This window comes from Perognathus longimembris, chromosome 3 (genome assembly GCF_023159225.1).
Source record: "Perognathus longimembris pacificus isolate PPM17 chromosome 3, ASM2315922v1, whole genome shotgun sequence".
NCBI lineage: Eukaryota > Metazoa > Chordata > Mammalia > Rodentia > Heteromyidae > Perognathus > Perognathus longimembris.
Genome location: NC_063163.1, coordinates 19760382 through 19779788, shown reverse-complemented (window position 1 = coordinate 19779788; position 19407 = coordinate 19760382). Strand labels below are relative to the sequence as shown.

The window sequence follows — 19407 nt, the reverse complement described above, 5'->3', positions numbered from 1 at the left end:
ATGCGGTTTACACAAAAACCATACAGTATATTAAGAGTTTTACTTTGTTGTTTTTTTTTTGGCCAGTCCTGGGGCTTGGACTCAGGACCTAAGCACTGTCCCTGGCTTCTTTTTGCTCAAGGCTAGCACTCTGCCACTTGAGCCACAGTGCCACTTCTGGCCGTTTTCTATATGTGTGGTGCTGGGGAATCGAACCCAGGGCTTCATATAGACGAGGCAAGCACTCTTGCCACTAGGCCATATTCCCAGCCCCCAGAAATCTAAGTTTTAGTAAGTGTTTTACTCAAAATACTTGTTGCTTTACTGCAACTATATCTTCCATTCAATGGTATATAGTGGAAGGAAAATTATACAGACTGGATAGTAATGCTCTTGCAACTCTACAAATAGGAATTTTTTTTAACTACTGTAGTTTTGAAGTATAACAATACATCCATCTGGCTTCTTCTCCCTACCATGAGATTCATTTATCAATGGTTACAGGTATCAGTGGTTTGTTCCTTTTTTGTTGTTGTTGTGGTTTTTTTTTTTTGGGGGGGGGGGGTTGTTGGTTGTGGGGCTTGAACTCAGGTACTGCGTGCTGTCCCTGAGCTTTTGTACTCAAGGATGGTACTCTACCACTTTGATCCATAGCTCTATTTCTGGATTTCAAGTGGTTAAGTGAAGTCTCATGGACTTTCCTACCTAGGCTTGCTTTTAACTGTGATCCTTAGATCTCAGCCTCCTGAGTAGCCAGGATTTACTGGTATGAACCACTGGCACCCAACTGCTTTTTTCCCTTTGTTATAGGTATCAGTGTTTTCTTCCTTTCCATTCATGTTACCATGTGGTTACTCACATTTTCTGCAGATGGACACTTGCATGGTTTCCGGTTTGGGTTATTATAAATAAAACTGCCTTAAACATTTGTGTACAAGTCTTGGTGTAAAGATGTGCTTTCATCTAGGCATTCAGGAGTGGAATTAGTGGGTAGCAGGCTTAACATTTTACAATACTGCCTCAGAGTTTTCCAAAGAGTCACTTTTATCTATATTCTCACTAACACTTAATAAAGTCTTTTTGATAGTGGTCAGTCACTGGTAAGCTGCACTGGTAAGTGCAATGGTAACTGTGCTTTCAGCTTGAATGAATAAACTTTTGTTGTGTGTCAGTCTTGGAGCTTGAACTCAAGGACCAGGCATTGGCCTTCAGCCTAAGTAACTAGGATTATAGATGTGAGCAAATGGCACCCAGTAGGAGCTTTTTAAAAATTTCTTTTAAAAAATTTATACTGCCTAGGGCTTGAATTCAAGGTCCAGGCATTTATGAGACCACATAATACATGCAAATACAAAAAAATGAAGGCAATATTGGAAAAAATTTTAAATGTTTCTAAAAATCCTTTAAATATGTAACTTTTACAAAGTAAAGTATGCTAACCAAAAAAACATACAAGTATTATTTACCCCTGCTTCGTGTTCTGCTTCTGCTTCTAGTCCTGCTTCTATCTCTATCCCTGTCACGAAGCCTCTCTTTACTCCAACTTCGACTCCGACTCCTGCTGTAGCTGCGACTTCGTCCCCGTCTTCTATTGTACCGGTCTCTGTAGGAATCTCTTCGAGGAGGGTTTCGATCATAATCTCTTTTTCGAGAACGATCATCTTTTTTCCTCTCATCACGACTTCTAAAGAAATATATAAACACTGTTATATCAACAATGCTTAAGTAAAAATTGGAGAGGAAAAAAAGCCTCCAAATGCAAAAGTTGTATTAGATTGGTGTAGTATACTTTTTTATCCTACTATCCTACTATAAATATGGGAAATTCAATTGAAAAACAAATGACTGAGTATATATACTTACTACAAAACTTTCTAACAAAAAAATAAAATTTCTCTTATTGTCTTAACTCTTGCTCTTCTGTACATCAACATCTATGCAATTAGGTCTCTATACATAAAGGCTTCTATATATATTTTAAATTGCAATATACAGTATATATAAATTACAGTCTTATACATATAATCTAATAGGCATGTGTTAAATATACATTACCCATTTTTGAAAGCTTAATAGAAAAAAAGAATTTAATCACATTGAAGAAAAATACCTTAGCATTGAAATAAAAATAACAAAAGAAATTATGACATAAAATCTGACTTAAATGTCTTGGTAGAAAAGGACTTAGTTATAAACTTTACTGGACCAATAGAACACTACACATTAGTTACCTCTGACAGATATAATTTTAGTCAAACACTGAGAATGGTTCAGTATATCACTTACCTATTTTCTCTGTATCGGGAGCTTGACTGCGGAGGGCTGTGATTTAGCCTTCTAGAAAACTTCTTCTCTCGCTCATCCTCCTTTGTGACCTGATACACACACACACACACACACACACACACACACACACACACACACACACACACAGACACATACATATATACATGTTACCAAGTTATTTCTTGCCATATTCCTATTGCAGTGACTTAATATTAGCATTAACTTATGTAAATAGGAACAAAATGCCACCTACAAATGTACAAACAAAATTCATTTATCTAAGTAAAAACTCAATCGTAGTGTGTTGAAAGTTAGAGTAGTAAAGAAAATTCATAAATCCTTGCCTTAGAGAATAGTTGCAAGAAAAGTATTTTAAGGAAGTATCATCGTTTTAATAGAATTAATGGAAAGGAATATCATTCCTTCTTTAAAAACAATCTAACGTGCATCCATGCTTTGGCTCCTTGAATTTGTTTGGTCTCATTCCAAAAACATATCAAAGAAATAGAACACATTAGACCTAACCAGGATGCCAAAAAAAAAAAGAATATTTGAGAAAAACAATTTATATGGTGAAATAGTTTCCCATGTAACTCCAGTTTCTACTAGGAAGTAATCAAACTAAACATTTCCTTGATCAATGCTACCCTGTCTAGACGTACCGAACAAAAAACTGATTTCTATATGGTATTAGGGTATGATTAGGAAAAAGGAATTACAAGTTAAATTCAGAAGATATTGACAAGAGCTTCTGTAAAAATATTAGGGCTTGAGATTGTACTGGCAGGAGGTAGGGAGAGTAGTAGAATTTGGTCTCAGATCTCATTTGAGCCATGCCCCAGAATTGTTTGCTTTAGTCAATTTTTAAGTAGGGTCTTGCATTTTACCCAAGGCTGACCTAGACAGTCTATTGTATGTCTCCTGTGTAGGTGCATACTATCACTGACAGCTTTTCATAGGTTCCAAAGAGGAATTTAACTTTTTGCCAGGAGTAGTCTAAAACCGTGATGATCCTCCTAATGTCTACCCTTTGAGTAACTAGGATTAGAGGTATAAGCCACGATGAATAGACAATACAACCCTACTGAGGTCTTTTTTTTTTTTTTTTAGGTAGGGTCTTACTATTTAACCAAGGCTAGCCTAGAACTCACATTCCTCCTTTCTCAGCCTTCTAAGTGCTAAAAATATAGGCATACCCAACTCCCTTGATGCATTTTCCTCCCCCTTATTTTTCTCTGCAAGTAATTTTATGTGGCTACCCACATCTCATAGTATGGGTCCAATTGGTAAGTTTTCATACCCACAGCATTTTTAAACCCACACTGTCATCTGACATTTTAATAATTGCAAAAAATTAGACCTCCAAGAACATCAAGAAAATTGTGATGATATATTACTCTGACAAGAGATACAACACCAAAGCTTTATCACTAAGTTGCATTGAGAAAGGGCTGTTTCTTAAATCATGGGTCTGTTAACTCAAGATTTTCTGAGAACTAAAATATAACATAAAGCTAGACATTCTTACATGTCTGCATACACAGGTTGCATATCTCTATGTGGCACGATAAGCAACTGCCAACACATTATCTACTGTCTGTCTTACTAATGCATCTCCAATACTGCTAGATCTGAAACACTGTCATTAAGTTACATTTCTGGTCTCTTGTGAGAAATTAAATTGTATATGTATATTAAACGTGCATGTGTGTGTGTCTATGTTTACACGTGTGTCTGCACATACACATGGTTTGAAATCGGAGCCTCATACTTGCTAGTCAAGCAATTTACCACTTAAGACCTCCCTCCCGGGGCTGGGGATATGGCCTAGTGGCAAGAGCGCTTGCCTCGTATACATGAAGCCCTGGGTTCAATTCCCCAGCACCACATATACAGAAAATGGCCAGAAGTGGCGCTGCGGCTCAAGTGGCAGAGTGCTAGCCTTGAGCAAAAAGAAGCCAGGGACAGTGCTCAGGCCTTGAGTCCAAGGCCCAGGACTGGCAAAAAAAAAAAAAAAAAAAAAAAGACCTCCCTCCCCCCACCAAGTACTTTATATATACTATTTTATTTATTCCATACCACAACTCTAGTATTTCCACTTCACAGTGGAATAAACTGAGGCTAAGAGTAGCAATGTCTTCGACATCTCAGAATAGTGATTTATAAAGGCAAAATTTCAATCAAGATGTTTCACTGTAAAGCTAGGCTGACTGCAAAAAAATAGTTAAAATAATTGCCAACAATTATTTTTTTAAATATCAAATTGGGAAGGCTATATGACTACTAAATAAGGATATGTAAATAAGATTATAACATGCAGCAAAAAATTTCAAACTGTCTTAAAGAATGTAACCATATCCATTGCCATAAGAAGATCCTAGTGTTTGGCTACCTTAAAAGCAGCCAACTATTAAATCCATCAAAGAAAAATGCAAAAAAAAAAATTACTGAAATTCCAATTATTTTCCAAAACACAAATAGTTAATACTGTACATCTAAAAGAATATTCAGAAAGGAGTTGAAAGCAGACCTAAGACTATCCTTAGAAAAGCCTTGTTAACATTAGTTAGCTGGCTTCTGAAAACTTTGATTTCTGGAGGATTCCTACCATTTCATAAGAACTGCTTACTGTGTTTGAATTATAAAAATATAGTCTGTGCTAAATATGTGCTTTCCTCCTAGAAGGCTGGCAATGTTCATGTACACAACAGGGTGAGTACCTAAGCCAAACAAAAACATAGGGTAATGAGTCTCAAGCTTCCTCCATTCACGTGTACTGTCACAACTCATTGCTAAGGGAAGTAAACACTTCTTGAGTACCTCCAACAACTTTGGTAGTTTGTGTTTTGTTTCCAACTGATTTTTTTTAAATCTCTTAAACCTTTTCCCTTTGCTGACTGATTTTTTTTACTTTGCTTTAATAAGTCATAGCCGTGGGCTGGGAATATGGCCTAGTGGCAAGAGTGCTTGCCTCCTACACATGAGGCTCTCAGTTCGATTCCCCAGCACCACATATATGGAAAACGGCCAGAAGCGGCGCTGTGGCTCAGGCGGCAGAGTGCTAGCCTTGAGCAGGAAGAAGCCAGGGATAGTGCTCAGGCCCTGAGTCCAAGGCCCAGGACTGGCCAAAAAAAAAAGAAGTCATAGCCGTGAATATGACCACACAATGAATCCCATGGGTACTACCAGAGAAATCTTTAAACCTAATACTGAGGACTCTAAGTACAAAAAAAAGGAGGGGGATGGGGGGATAAAAAAGTTGGCTCACACCAGTGCCTAACCCATCTGCTCAAGAGGCTGAGATCTGAGGATCATGGTTCAAAGCCATCCTGGTCAGGAAAACCCAGGGAGACTCTTATCTCCAATAAACTCCTCAAAATGCTGAAGTGGAGCTGCAGCTCAAATGTTTCAATGTGAGCCTTGAGCAAAAAAATCTCAGGGACAGCACTCAGGCTCTGAGTTCAAGCCTTGGACCAGCAAAAAGAAAATAAAAAATCTCAACTTAATTAATTATTCCTTTAGTGTTGAAAGAACCTATTAAGTGTAACAAAAATTCATACCTCTTCTTTTTTTATCTCTTTTTCTTGGTGCTGAAAAAACTCTACCTTCAGGCTTCCTGATGATGGCTGCTCTGGAGGAGGCAGATAACTCTTTGTGTTCACAGCATCAAAAAGTTTTTCTACGAATATCTGTGTCTCTAAAAAAGAAGCAAACAAAAACTTCAATTAAATTTACGTAATTCCACATGTCTAATCACCAGGCTTCTAGGTCAATTGCTTCAAGTCATGAGTAGTCTTCACCATGTAGCCTATATAAACGAAATTACTATAATCTGCATTGAAAAGCAATATGCTAGACAAGACTCAAAGTAATTTTCTAAGGACTACTATCTTTTAGTATTTATTTATATTTAATATTTATTTTCTTATTCTTTTAACCCATTAAAAAACCTTTTAAATAAGTATCCATTTCAAATAATCTATAGATATAACAGTTATAATATTGTTGATCTTTGCTGTATTTTGAGACTGATTTCCTTTAATAGTCTGTGGATCTTATTTTAAATAACTTATTAAAAGAAAACAGTATTTCAAAACAAAAGATCTTACCTTTCTGAAGAAATACATCCAGCTGATCAATACATAATGCCTTCAGTTCTTTTTCACTTTTGTCTTTCTTTACCAAAGCCAAAACATATTTTGCTAGAGCTGAGGGATCTGCATCACAGCTATGAAAAAAGCAAGTTGAAGGAATTTTAGCCATGAGTATGTTGTTACATAAATCCCAGTCACAAACTGACTTGGAAAGTATAACACACAGTTAAGTGAGTATATATTACGAAGCACTTGGGTCATGGAAGTCACTAAAGAAATATGTCCTTCTTAAATATATGTAACACACTATATACAACCATCATTTCTTAAAAATATACAACATATTAAATAGCATAGACATTAATAAAAAGGTCCAGTGTACTAGGAATTCAGATTTTATTAAATGGCATTCAAGTCAACAAAAACAAGCTATACATAAGTGGTATTTAGACAACCTTGTTATTTTTAAAATCTGGCATTTTATTTTTTAATGTAATAAAACTATAAAAACACAAAAACATTTAATACTAGAAAACACACAGCTGAACACTGGTGGCTCAGGCCTGTAATCCTAGTTACTGAAAAGGCTGAGATCTGAGGATCACAGTTCAAAGCAAACCAGAGCAGAAAAGTCAGTTACTTTTATATCCAATTAACTACCAAAAATGCTGGAAGTGGAACCTCCAAGTGATTCAGGTGGTGGGGCTCTAGCCTTGAGGAAAACAGCTCAGGACAGTTCCTAGGTCCTGGGTTCAAACCCCAGGACTGCCCCCTCCAATTAATTAATTTATACCACAGAATTAATAAAAAACCTTTTGAATTATGACACGTATCCTATCTCAGGAGTAATATTAATTTATAACAATTAAAAACTTGAAAAGAAAAAGAAAAATATATACATGAAGAAAATCAACAGTTAACTCATCACAAAAGGCAAATTTCTCAGCAGTATCTACCAAGACCACCACTATAGCAAAAAAAAAAAAAAGACATGAACAATTGAAAAAGGAAAGAAAAGGAGATTCTTACATATGTAAATATTGATCTTCATCTATAAGAGGATTGAGAACATAACCTAATAACCTATAATGAAATACCATTTCTCAGTTACCAGATTAACAAAATTCCCAAATATCTGCAAACATATTCTGGTGGCCAACACAGAGGAAGCAAACAATTTACACACACTGAACTCGTACAAGACACTGATGGTCCCTAAGGAGAGTATTCTGGCAGTTACCATGTAATCTGACTCGACAATTCTACTTTTATGGATCTATTCTAAAAATACATACATGTTCAAATGACATGTTATTGTCATATAGATTGCAAAATCAAAAGTTGGGAGGATTGCCATTCCAGGTCAGCTCAGACAAAAATGTCCTCCTATTTCTACAAATACCTAGCGTTACAGATGCCAATTCCCATCTTTTAGATTACTCTTCTTTAAAGCCCTAGAATTTGACCATCATGTCTCATACCTGAAATCCTACTATCCAAGGGGAGACCAAGTTTTCTGGCCAGCCTGGGCAAACGAATTTAGTGAGACCCCCTCATCTCAATGAATTGGTTAGGTGGCTCAAACTTGTTGTCAAAGCTACAAGGGGATGTTATAGAGAGAAGGACCTCTTTGAAGTGGGACCTGGGAAATAATGTTAGCCTTTATCTGCAGAAATTACTAAAGCAAAAGTAGGCTGGAGGTAGGGTTCAAGTACTAGGATACCTGCCAGTAAGCAAGAGATCCTGAGTATCCCCCTAGTATTGACAAGGGGTGGAAAAAAAAATCTCCAAAACCCTACCTCTTTATATCAGCTGCTAACCAAAACAACTGTCCTAGATTGCCTCTCATATATTACCCTTGGTCCAGCTTCATGAACATTCTTAATAACATAGAGTAACTACTTAAATGGGTTAGGTTCTTCCATTTATATGTTGGAGGGAACCACAGATGCTAAAATGATTTCATGAAGCAAAACAAATGTAATAATAAAATCTCCCTAAATATTCTAAAATTTCTTAATAGCTGAAATAACTAGAATCAAATTACCCCTAGAAATAAAGACTATTATACTATTAGTGTGTTTTACCTCGTAGTTTAGGACTTTTAAAATGAAAAATTAGACAGCAAAGTAAAGCAAGTTGTAATGTTCCAGTACAATGTTTTCAAAAAGCTCTTTGCTCAAATTTCATGATGACTGTAAAATTTTGGTGGAAGATAATTAATGGAATTTAACTTAAGCTTCTATATACAGTGATTTTGAAAAGAAGCTGGAGGCAAGTAGAGGGAATTAAGAGAAATTTAAATACATTAACTCAGTAACTTTAGAACACGGATATCCACCCACATCTATTCTGACAAAATTTTCATTTCATACTCATGAAAAATGTAATCTGCATCAGTTATGATTCTATATTTTGTACTGAGGATTTCTATGGGGGGAGGGAGGAACGTGTGCACATGTGTGCCAGTACTGATGCTTGAATTCAGGGCCTCTTGCTCAGCTTTTCCACTCAAGGATGGCATTCCATTTTCTCTTTTTAAAAAATGTCATGGGGGATGGGAAAGGGGCTGGGAATATGGCCTAGTGGTAGAGTGCTTGTCTCACATACATGAAGCCCTGGGTTCGATTCCTCAGTACCACATAAACAGAAAAGACCAGAAGTGTCGTTGTGGCTCAAGTGGTAGAGTGTTAGCCTTGAGCACATAGAAGCCAGGGACAGTGCTCAGGACCTGAGTCCAAGCCCCAGGACCGGCAAAAAAAATTCACTAGGTGCTGGTGGGCTTATGCCTATAATTCTGGCTACTCAGGAAAACTGAGATCTAAGGATCACAGTTCCAAGCCAGCTCACTCAAGACAATCTTTGAGACTTTTTTTTTTTTTTTTTTTTGGCCAGTCCAGGGCCTTGGACTCAGGGCCTGAGCTCTATCCCTGGCTTCCTTCTGCTCAAGGATAGCACTCTGCCACTTGAGCCACATCGCCACTTCTGGCCATTTTCTGTATATGTGGTGCTGGGGAATCGAACCCAGGGCCTCATGTATACGAGGCAAGCTCTCTTGCCACTAGGCCATATCCCCGGCCCCTCTTTGAGACTCTTATCTCCATTAAACTACCAAAAAAGCCAGAAATGGAGCTGCACCCCAAGTGGTAGAGCACTAGCCTTAAGCAAAAGAAGCTCAGGGAAACCACCCAGGCCCTGAGTTCAAGCCCTAGGGCTGGCACAAAAAAAAATTAAAAATTCAACAAACAATACATGTACTTAGAAACTTCAAGTAGTGTATAAGAGGGTTTGATTTTAATATGTTCCTTTATGAATATAATGCTCTCCTCCATCTATCTTCCCAGGTATTAGTTCCTTGAGGAAAGCTCCATGCTGATTTCTATAGTGGTTGCATAATTTACATTCTCCTCTGACCACATTTGAGAGCCAATGCTTTAAAAATTATTAAGGAATTATCTACTAATTACTTTCAAAACTAGACAATCTTCACAGTACTAAAGATAGAATACTCAGATACAAAAATCAAATAAAAAGTTTTTTTTACTAATAAAAGCATTAACCAAGGCTGGGAATATGGCCTAGTGGTAAAGTGCTTGCCTCGTATACATGAAGCCCTGGGTTCGATTCCTCAGCTCCACGTACATAGAAAAAGCCAGAAGTGGGTTGGGAATACGGCCTAGTGGCCAGAGCGCTTGCCTCAGACACATGGAACCCTGGGTTCGATTCCTCAGCATCACATATATAGAAAACGTCCAGAAGTGGCACTGTGGCTCAAGTGGTAGAGCGCTAGCCTTGAGAAAAAAGAAGCCAGGGACAGTGCTCAGGCCCTGAGTTCAAGCCCCAGGACTGGCAAAAAAAAACAAAACAACAAGAAACAAGCAAACAAAAAAAAAAGCATTAACCCAAATTGCAGACTAAGCACAGATAATTGTGATTGTAGTAGCATACCACAAAACTCTCTTCTTAAAAGAAAACTGTACAGAAATATAGTAGTCCACAACAAAACCCTATGTTGAGGTATATTTTGTGTTTTCTATCCCAATTCATAGTTGGAAGAGTTGATGATTCTTTGAGGAAAATGCTCCGTTTCAAAGGCCACCACTTGTTTACTTTCTACCTAGTTACAAAACAGATGAGGTAAAACATTCCTTCAATTACTAGAAGGTGAGAAAAACGCCTAGGGAATACTTTTCACTGAAAAAGGTAAAATTATCTAAGAGAAATGGTACTATGGACTACAAATATGAAACACCTAATTCTTTTATAAAATTTGGCTAAGTCAATTCCTCAAGAAGTACTTCTGATCTATTTAAAAGCAAGAACTAAAAATATGAATAAGATTATAGCAACAATGATCTAGTTAACACTGTATGGTGGGGCTGGGAATATAGCCTAGTGGCAAGAGTACTTGCCTCCTATACAGGAAGCCCTGGGTTTGATTCCTCAGAACCACATATATAGAAAAGGCCAGAAGTGGCGCTGTGGCTCAAGTGGTAGAGTGTTGGCCTTGAGCAAAAAGAAGCTAAGGACAGTGCTCAGGCCCTGAGTTCAAGGCCCAGCACTGGCCAAAAATAATAATAATAAGCACTTTATGTGGGCTATACATAATATATATCTAATCTTAAAGACTAATACTGGCAGTAAATTTCCAAAATAATGCTGAAACTATTTTTATTAAAACACAGAAGTTGGCCAGGTGCCAGCGGCTCACACCTGTAATCTTAGCTACTTAGGATCTTAGGATCATGGTTTGACACCAGCACAGGCAGGAAAGTCCATGACACTCTTCAATTAACCACAAAAAAAAAAAAAAAAAAAAAAAAAAAAGGAAATGGAACTGTAGCTATAGTGGTAGAGCACTAGCCTAAGCACTAAAGTTTAGGACAGTGCCCAGGCCCAGAATTCAAGCTCCACGACCACCAACAACAACAAAATCAGAAGCTACTATAAATATTTTTCAGCTCACAAACATCAAGATTAAGTTAATAAAATCTTTAGTTACTTCTTCTGAGAAAAAAACATATCAAAGTAGAAATACAGATTACATGAGATGCAAAAAAGACACTTATTAATCTCCCAAACACATGTTACTTAATATGAACTATGATAAAAAGTTAGATGTCATGCTGAGCATCAGTGGCTCACACTTATAATCCTAGGTATTCGGGAGGCTGAGATCTGAGGATGGTGGGTGGAAGATAGCCAGGGAAGAAAGTCTGCTTGACTCTTTATCTCCAATTAATCAACAAAATTGAAAGTGGAGCTATGGTTCAAATACGGAGATCCAGCCTTGAGCTGGAAAAGCTAAGGGACAATGCCCCGCCCTAGAGTTCAAGCCCCAGTAAGCATTCAAGAATGTGTGTGTGTGTGTGTGTGTGTGTGTGTGTGTGTGTGTGTGTGTGTAAGAGAGAAAAGAGATGTTTTAATTAAAATTTGGTTGCTAAATTTTAAATACTACATCCTCTTTCTAGCTCATTTAGGCCTAAGTCATATTATTAGCATTTCCTTGAAACAGTCTGGTACTGTTTCTCAGTCTTGTTTTTTGTTGTTGTTGTTGTTTTGGCTTAAGAAAAACAACAACACTGTACTGAACTCCAAAATACCTGCAATTTTTAGGTGTGTAGTCTGGTGTTACTTCTACCTTATTCATAAGTTATGTAATCTTGGGTCTGCATTATTCTTTCCAGGCTTCTGTTCAATGATTTTTAAAACAAAGACACCAAACCATATCATCTGAAAAAGTAGTTCATTTTTAGGAACAAAATGCTGAGCTTTCACTGTCAACTTCCCCCTCTCCATTCTCACTCCTCATAACTTTTAGTTAATTGAACTTATATACACAAATTTACACCACTGCAAAAATGGTAACTACTGATACATTTGTTTTTCCCTGGAGAGGATTCTAAGTAACTATGCCTTTTTGAGAACCAACTACAATAAGCTAGAAGTACCTACTAATTACAAAATTTTATAAAAAGGCATACAAGATCAGGGACAGAACAACAGAACCAAGAAAAAGCAAGTTGCAATTTATGCGAAATCCAATTAGAACAAATACAAAAGTGTACTATCAAATTCTCAGATCTATTACAGATGCTAAAAAGGTCAAAAAAATGGATCCAGGATTTTGACGAACTCCTTTTCCTTTGGCAGCTGCCTTTTCTCTCCACAGCTTGAAGACTAAGATTAACTCACATGTATTTAGTAAGTACCTTTTCTATTGCTGCCTCCTAGATTAAGAAGCACCACATGGCAAAGTCTAAGTTTAAGCATTTCACAACTCACTCTTAAATTACAGTTTAAAAACTGCTCACTTCACCAAGAGAGAATCTTAGGAGAGAATCACAAAGGTGAAATATCCAAGCACCTCTTCATAGGTACATAAAATAATATACATACTGAAATGAACTCCAAAGATATGGAAACAAAGGACATTTTTCTTAATTTTTTTATTTTTGCGATGACTGTATTCATTACCTTATACATGGTATATTTACATGCACATCTGCGAGAAGAAAGGGCACAGAATCTGAGGTTAAAAGGGTAAAAAAGTGCAGCAGTAAAGCACACTGAACATTGATGAAAGTGAACCATGCAACTCCTGGGTGAAGATGGGAGGGATGCAATGGGAGACAATGAGGGAACAGATGACACTGTACAAAAAGGAAATGTACTTATTACCTCACTCATGTAAATGTGACCCTGCCGTATATCACCTCTAAAATAATAAAATAAATTTGTATAAACTGCTCACTTATCTTCAAAATACTACAAGTTAATCAAATCTCTAGACACCACAAGCAACATTTTAAGACTCCATTAAGCTGCTCTCCTGCTTTAATCTTCCTCAGTAGTAATAATACCCCAAAATGTCTATGGAAATAAAAACCCCACTTCATCAGAAATCAACAAAGACAAGTAGATTGAAAGTATCTTAATCATAAGGAATATTCATCATGGTGCCTCAAAACTTCAGTCTTATAGACTTGTTCCTCTGATTTAGAATTACCATTTTAAAACATCCAAATGTTAGCATGTTCAATCTGGAAAAATACATGTAAAACTTAAGACTGTTAACTGCAGTTTATGAAAGTTTTCAAAATGAGGTTTTATTCTTTTACAGTCTGCTCACTATAATAACTTTTTAAAGTGTAAAGTAAGTAAGCTATTATTAGGAAGAGTCACTGTGGTAATCAGCTCTCCATTACTGTTACAGAGAGCTGAGATAACCAATTTATAAAGAGGTTTACTTTAGCTCATAATTTTAGAGGTTTAAGTAGAGGTGAAGCAGCACATCATGGTAGAAACATGTGGCAGAACAAAAGTGCACATTTTATCCACGAAGTGAAAAAGAGTAAGAGGCTGGGTACCCAAACTCAAGAACATGCCTCAGTAACCTAAAAACCCCCTATTAGGTCCCTACTTCTTACCAGCCTAGGAAACAAGGATTTAAGCATTCCAGATCCAGACAACTACAATCACATTGAGAATTTCTTATAAAATATACCCCAAAAGGTAATACTTACAAGTACATTACTGAATTAAAAAATGCTTCAAGGAGCCAGCCACCCAGTGGCTCACGCCTTTAATCCCAGTGCCTCAGAAGGCTGAGATGTGAGGACTGTGGTTCAAAGCCAGCTTAGGCAGTAAAGTCCATGAGAGTCTTATTTCCAATTAACCACCAGAAAAAAAACACAACTGCTGCTTCAAGGAACAAATAAATGATCTGCTTAACTGTATAACACCTACATGCAATTCATAATTGGGCAACTGTTTTTCATTTATAATACTAACTTCATTGAAAATTTCATAAATGTTTTTCATATCAATTTTTAAACTGCCAACAGACAAAAATGGTGCAGCTGAAATGCATGAAGGCATAAAGGGATGGAGAACCTATCAAAAACTCAAGAAAAATTAAAAGACTAAAATCATGGCCACATGCTATCTCCTGACACTTTTTTTTTTTTGGGGGGGGGGGGGCAGTTCTGGGCCTTGGACTCAGGGCCTGAGCACTGTCCCTGGCTTCTTTATGCTCAAGGCTAGCACTCTGCCACTTGAGTCACAGTGCCACTTCTGGCCGTTTTCTATATATGTGGTGCTAGGAAATCGAACCCAGGGCTTCATGTATACAGAGGCAAGCATTCTTGCCACTAGGCCATATTCCCAGCCCCTGACACTTCTTTTTAAATGGTTAAGAAAACAAAAGTCCTGAACACATTTTAAAAAGTTGCTTGTATTTATAAAGTACTATTGTTTACAAATATCATATGTGTCAGCTTGACACACATATAATGCCATGTATCTATTACAATATTATATAAAACAATTTCACATTTAATCCCCATGACTACAAAATAGTTTCATAGTCTAAAAGTCTGAGCTCCATCTATTTTCCTCTCCTTGCCCAACCCCTGGTATTCATTGGAGCAATGGAATATGGTCAGGAGTGCCAACTTGCCAAAAGTTAAGGGGGATGATGAAAGCCAGAAAATAATTATAAAATATTAACTCTTCTACCATCTATAAGATTAATCATATCATTTTTTGGCATAATGGGAGGCAAAAATCTTGCACACACCACCATTCAACATATTTAAATACTATTAATATTCAAGTTTCCTCTACTCCTTAAAAAGTATTCAGTTACCGAACTAAATTCGAGCTTTAATTTTCTAATCTTGAAGGTGCTATGAAATAAAAACAAAAGAGAAACAGACGCAAACATCATTGAAACTTCAAGTTGTTCAAAAAAATCTGCTCTGAAATGAAAAGTCACGGTAAAGCAGGATAGATTTTATAGTTTTATCCAAGTAACTGCTTTTTCTTTTAGGTTTTGAGCACGGGAAGAAGAAATTTCAACTAAGGTACTTAGGTGTACTTAATACCACACACAAAGCATTGTGCTAGGTGTTGTAAAGAAAAGGAAGACAGGGGCTGGGTATATGGCCTAGTGGCAAGAGTGCTTGCCTCGTATACATGAGGCCCTGGGTTCGATTCCCCAGCACCACATATACAGAAAATGGCCAGAAGTGGCGCTGTGGCTCAAGTGGCAGAGTGCTAGCCTTGAGCAAAAAGAAGCCAGGGACAGTGCTCAGGCCCTGAGTCCAAGCCCCAGGACTGGCCAAAAAAAAAAAAAAGAAAAGGAAGACATCTGTTCTTAGAAAGTAAAGTTTTCTTCAAAGGGCCAGAAACTTTACTGAACAAATGTGCAAGTGATCAATGTCATAAATGACATAGGGCCAGCAGCAGTTGGTAGCTCAGATCGCTAATCCTAGCTACTCAGGTGGCTGAGATCTGAGGATCATGGTTCAAAGGCAACCGTCACAGGAAAATTCATAAACTCTTATCACCAACTAACCACCCAAAAAAGCTGGAAGTGAAGCTGTGTCTCAAGTGATGAGTGCTAGCCTTGAGGACAACAAGCTCAGGGACAGCACCCAGCCCCTAAGTTCCCCCCAAAAAAGTAAACTAGTGATGAGAGGGAAGTGTTATACAGGAAGAAGAGTACTGGGCTGGGAATATGGCCTAGTGGCAAGAGTGCTTGCCTCCTACACATGAAGCTCTCGGTTCGATTCCCCAGCACCACATATATGGAAAACGACCAGAAGGGGTGCTGTGGCTCAGGTGGCAGAGTGCTAGCCTTGAGCAGGAAGAAGCCAGGGATGGTGCTCAGGCCCTGAGTCCAAGGCCCAGGACTGGCAAAAAAAAAAAAAAAAAAAAGGAAGAAGAGTACTGCTTCCAGCTAGATAGATCATAGCTTTCTGGAATAGATCATACCTCATCTTTAAATATTTTTAAATATTTACATATGTATTTATAAAAGATATGAAGGAAGGCATCACATCATAATATACAAGGCTCTGAAACAAAGTACCTTGTTTCAGATGATGGCACCATAACTAGGAAGAGAGTATGTTACTAAATGTTATTGCCTTAAAAGAACTTAGCTCACATTCAATGAATGCACAATAATTAAATAATTGTAAGCAGTTACTGAATGTTTATTACTTAAAATTGGGAAAAGAATCAACAGAAACAATATGATAGATAAATCACCATTAAAGAACAGTCCTGCTGAAATTAAGACACAAAAAGGAAAATATAAATGGGAAGATCATTTGAATCAGATCTTAAAAGCATACATCTTATTGTTGAAAATGTGAATATTTTGGTCAAGAAATAGGCATAAATGTCAGAAGAATTGAAAAGAAGAAAGGATTAGAGATAGGAAGACTTTACAAAGAAACAAATACAATGATTTTGATAAAGAGTATGAGTTCTGCCACCATCAGTTGAGTATTGTTAAAAGAGAAAAAAAATAGAACATAGTGATTTAAGTGAATGAGGGGCAACTAGTGAAAGAGAGGATAACAAAATACAAAATTTCATATATGAATAATTTGAAGAAATTACCTGGCAATAAGTAAATTCAGAGAATATTTCATTTCAGATATGTAGTTTATAGATCACATGAACGATCCAGGTAGACAGACAAACCGCAAATGGAAATAAGAACCTACCTAACACTTCGAATGGTTGTCTAAACTTGCTCGTGTGAAAAATAAATGCAGATAATGTAAGTTCTACACAGATTCCATAAATAAGCTCTGAAAATCAATGTAAATGTGCAAGTAAATCTAACATTCTGGGGAAGAGAGACTTTAATTAGACTTTGAACAGATCTATTACACATACTAAAGTGTTTTTTTTTAAGTTTAGTCTTTGTCAATGATAAAAACTATAAAAGAAATTGTACACTGAAATTGCCTTAGCCAATTATGCTAACAAAACAAATTAGCCTAGGGTTGGTCATTACTGAACACAGATTTTTAAGCCCCTAGTTCTGGACCCTGGGATCTCTATTATTAAAGCACTGGAAGATTAACATCTCTCATCTCAAAATGCAGTCTTAATGTGGCACTTTTCACTGGAAAGAAATACTGTTCTTCATATGGTGGAAGACTGAAGGGCAAAGGTGGCAAAAAAGGGACTTTATTTACCCTCTTATAAAGGTGTTAATCTCATACATACAGGTATATATGGCCCTAATGGACTAGTAATCTCTTAAAGGGTCCATCTATAAGAAAGGCAATTAAATTTCAACATACATTTGCAAGACACAAAATATTTAAATCACTGGAGACATAGCTATCAGTAGGAAAAAACCCCAAGTCAAAAAATGACCTAAAGATATGAGATTAGATAAAAAGATGACTTCAGAGCAAATAAGTTAAAAATCAACATATCTGATGTTACACAATATGTCAAAGAATAAAAATCTTACATAAAGTCTTTACACTGAATAAATATAAATTCATTGGTAGCAATCTTGGTCAAAAACATGTAAAGAAAAACTATGCAGTATGGCATTAAGATGTAGTATGGCATTAAGACAATAAATGGTTGGAGCAAATGTGTAAAAAAAAGACTACCTCTAGGAAAATAAAGCAAGAGAGTGACTAAAAGTATAATTTTAGTTTCTGCTGCTATTGTTGCTGAATCTTTCTAAGGAAGAAAAATTAAGAAAACCTATTTACTATGCCAAAAGGAGCCGATAAAAAGTGAATTTTCAAGAGTTAAAGTGAGTCAAAAGTTCAAGAGTAAAAAATTCACTATGTAAAGCCAACAGAACAACTCTCACTGTAAACCAGGAACAACAATAAATATTAACATGGTAAGGAAGGGGTACTTGTTACTAACAACCTTATAAAAACTTTATAAAATAAAAACTCCAATGCTGTTTCTCACAAACACTGAAGTACCAATACTACACTGTTTTAGAAATTTATTTCCAACAAGGTTACCACTCAGAGTATAAAAGTTTAAAAAAGAAAAAAGAAAATACTATTGTGGAGTAGTAAGTTAGCAACATGCATTGTTCTAATTAGATCAAATTTAAAATTTAAATCACAAGAAGTCTTAACTTCATGCTTCAGTTACCTTAGTGTCATCACTTATTTGTAAAATAGTTAACAATGCTTAACGCTTATCTCATAAAAGTTGGAAGTGCTATAAAACACAACAAACAACAATTAGGTAGTAGTGTTAAAAATGGTGGTGACAGGGGCTGGGGATATAGCCTAGTGGCAAGAGTGCCTGCCTCGGATACACGAGGCCCTAGGTTTGATTCCCCAGCACCACATATACAGAAAAAATGGGCAGAAGCGGCGCTGTGGCTCAAGTGGCAGAGTGCTAGCCTTGCCGGAAGAAGCCAGGGACAGTGCTCAGGCCCTGAGTCCAAGGCCCAGGACTGGCCAAAAAAAAAAAAAAATGGTGGTGACAGTATTAACAGTACCAACAGTAATACAACCTACTATTGTTAAATCAGTATATTTAAGAAGAAAACAATGGCTCTTAAACATGTGTCTCATTCAATCCTTTCAAATGACGATGAGAACAAATATAATTTTCACTTTTACATCAATGAAGAAAGGGAGGTTCATTTGCCTATATAACTCAGCTAATAAATGGCAGAACTGATTTGAATATTGATCTATGTGGACAAAAAGCTTGTCTTCTTTCCATAATACACCATCTCCACAGAACTGCAGAGTAGCAGAAAGATTAAAAAAAAAAAAAAAAGTTGGGCTGGGGATATAGCCTAGTGGCAAGAGTGCTTGCCTCGTCTATATGAAGCCCTGGGTTCGATTCCCCAGCACCACACATATAGAAAACGGCCAGAAGTGGCACTGTGGCTCAAGTGGCAGAGTGCTAGCCTTGAGCAAAAAGAAGCCAGGGACAGTGCTCAGGCCCTGAGTCCAAGGCCCAGGACTGGCCAAAAAAAAAAAAAAAAAAAAAAAAGATAGGCTAGGCAACAGTGGCTCATGACTATAATTCTAGCTACTCAGAAGGCTGAGGTCTGAGGATCATGTTTCAAAGCTAGCCCAGGCAGCCAAGTCCATGACACTTATCTCCAAATAACCAAAAAGCTTGAAATGGAGCTGTGGCTCAAGTGCTAACTTGAGTAGAGTGCTAACTTTGAGCAAAAAAAGGTCAGTAAGTGCACAAGCCCTGATTTTAAATCCCAGACCTGGGCAGGGGGGGA

The 19407-nt window shown here is 37.0% G+C and overlaps 1 protein-coding gene across 11 annotated transcripts in view; it reads right to left on the bottom strand.

Annotated features, from left to right (window-relative positions):
* Rbm26 (RNA binding motif protein 26) overlaps positions 1-19407 on the bottom strand; it is a 70046-nt gene that overhangs the window by 46535 nt on the left and 4104 nt on the right. For all 11 annotated transcript variants that reach the window (XM_048341188.1, XM_048341190.1, XM_048341189.1 and 8 more), the window contains exons 2-5: positions 6375-6493; positions 5826-5962; positions 2266-2354; positions 1446-1663 (exon numbers count right to left, since the gene is read on the bottom strand). In XM_048341188.1, coding sequence (XP_048197145.1) covers positions 1446-1663; positions 2266-2354; positions 5826-5962; positions 6375-6493 — 563 coding nt within the window. The remainder of the gene's footprint in view (positions 1-1445; positions 1664-2265; positions 2355-5825; positions 5963-6374; positions 6494-19407) is intronic.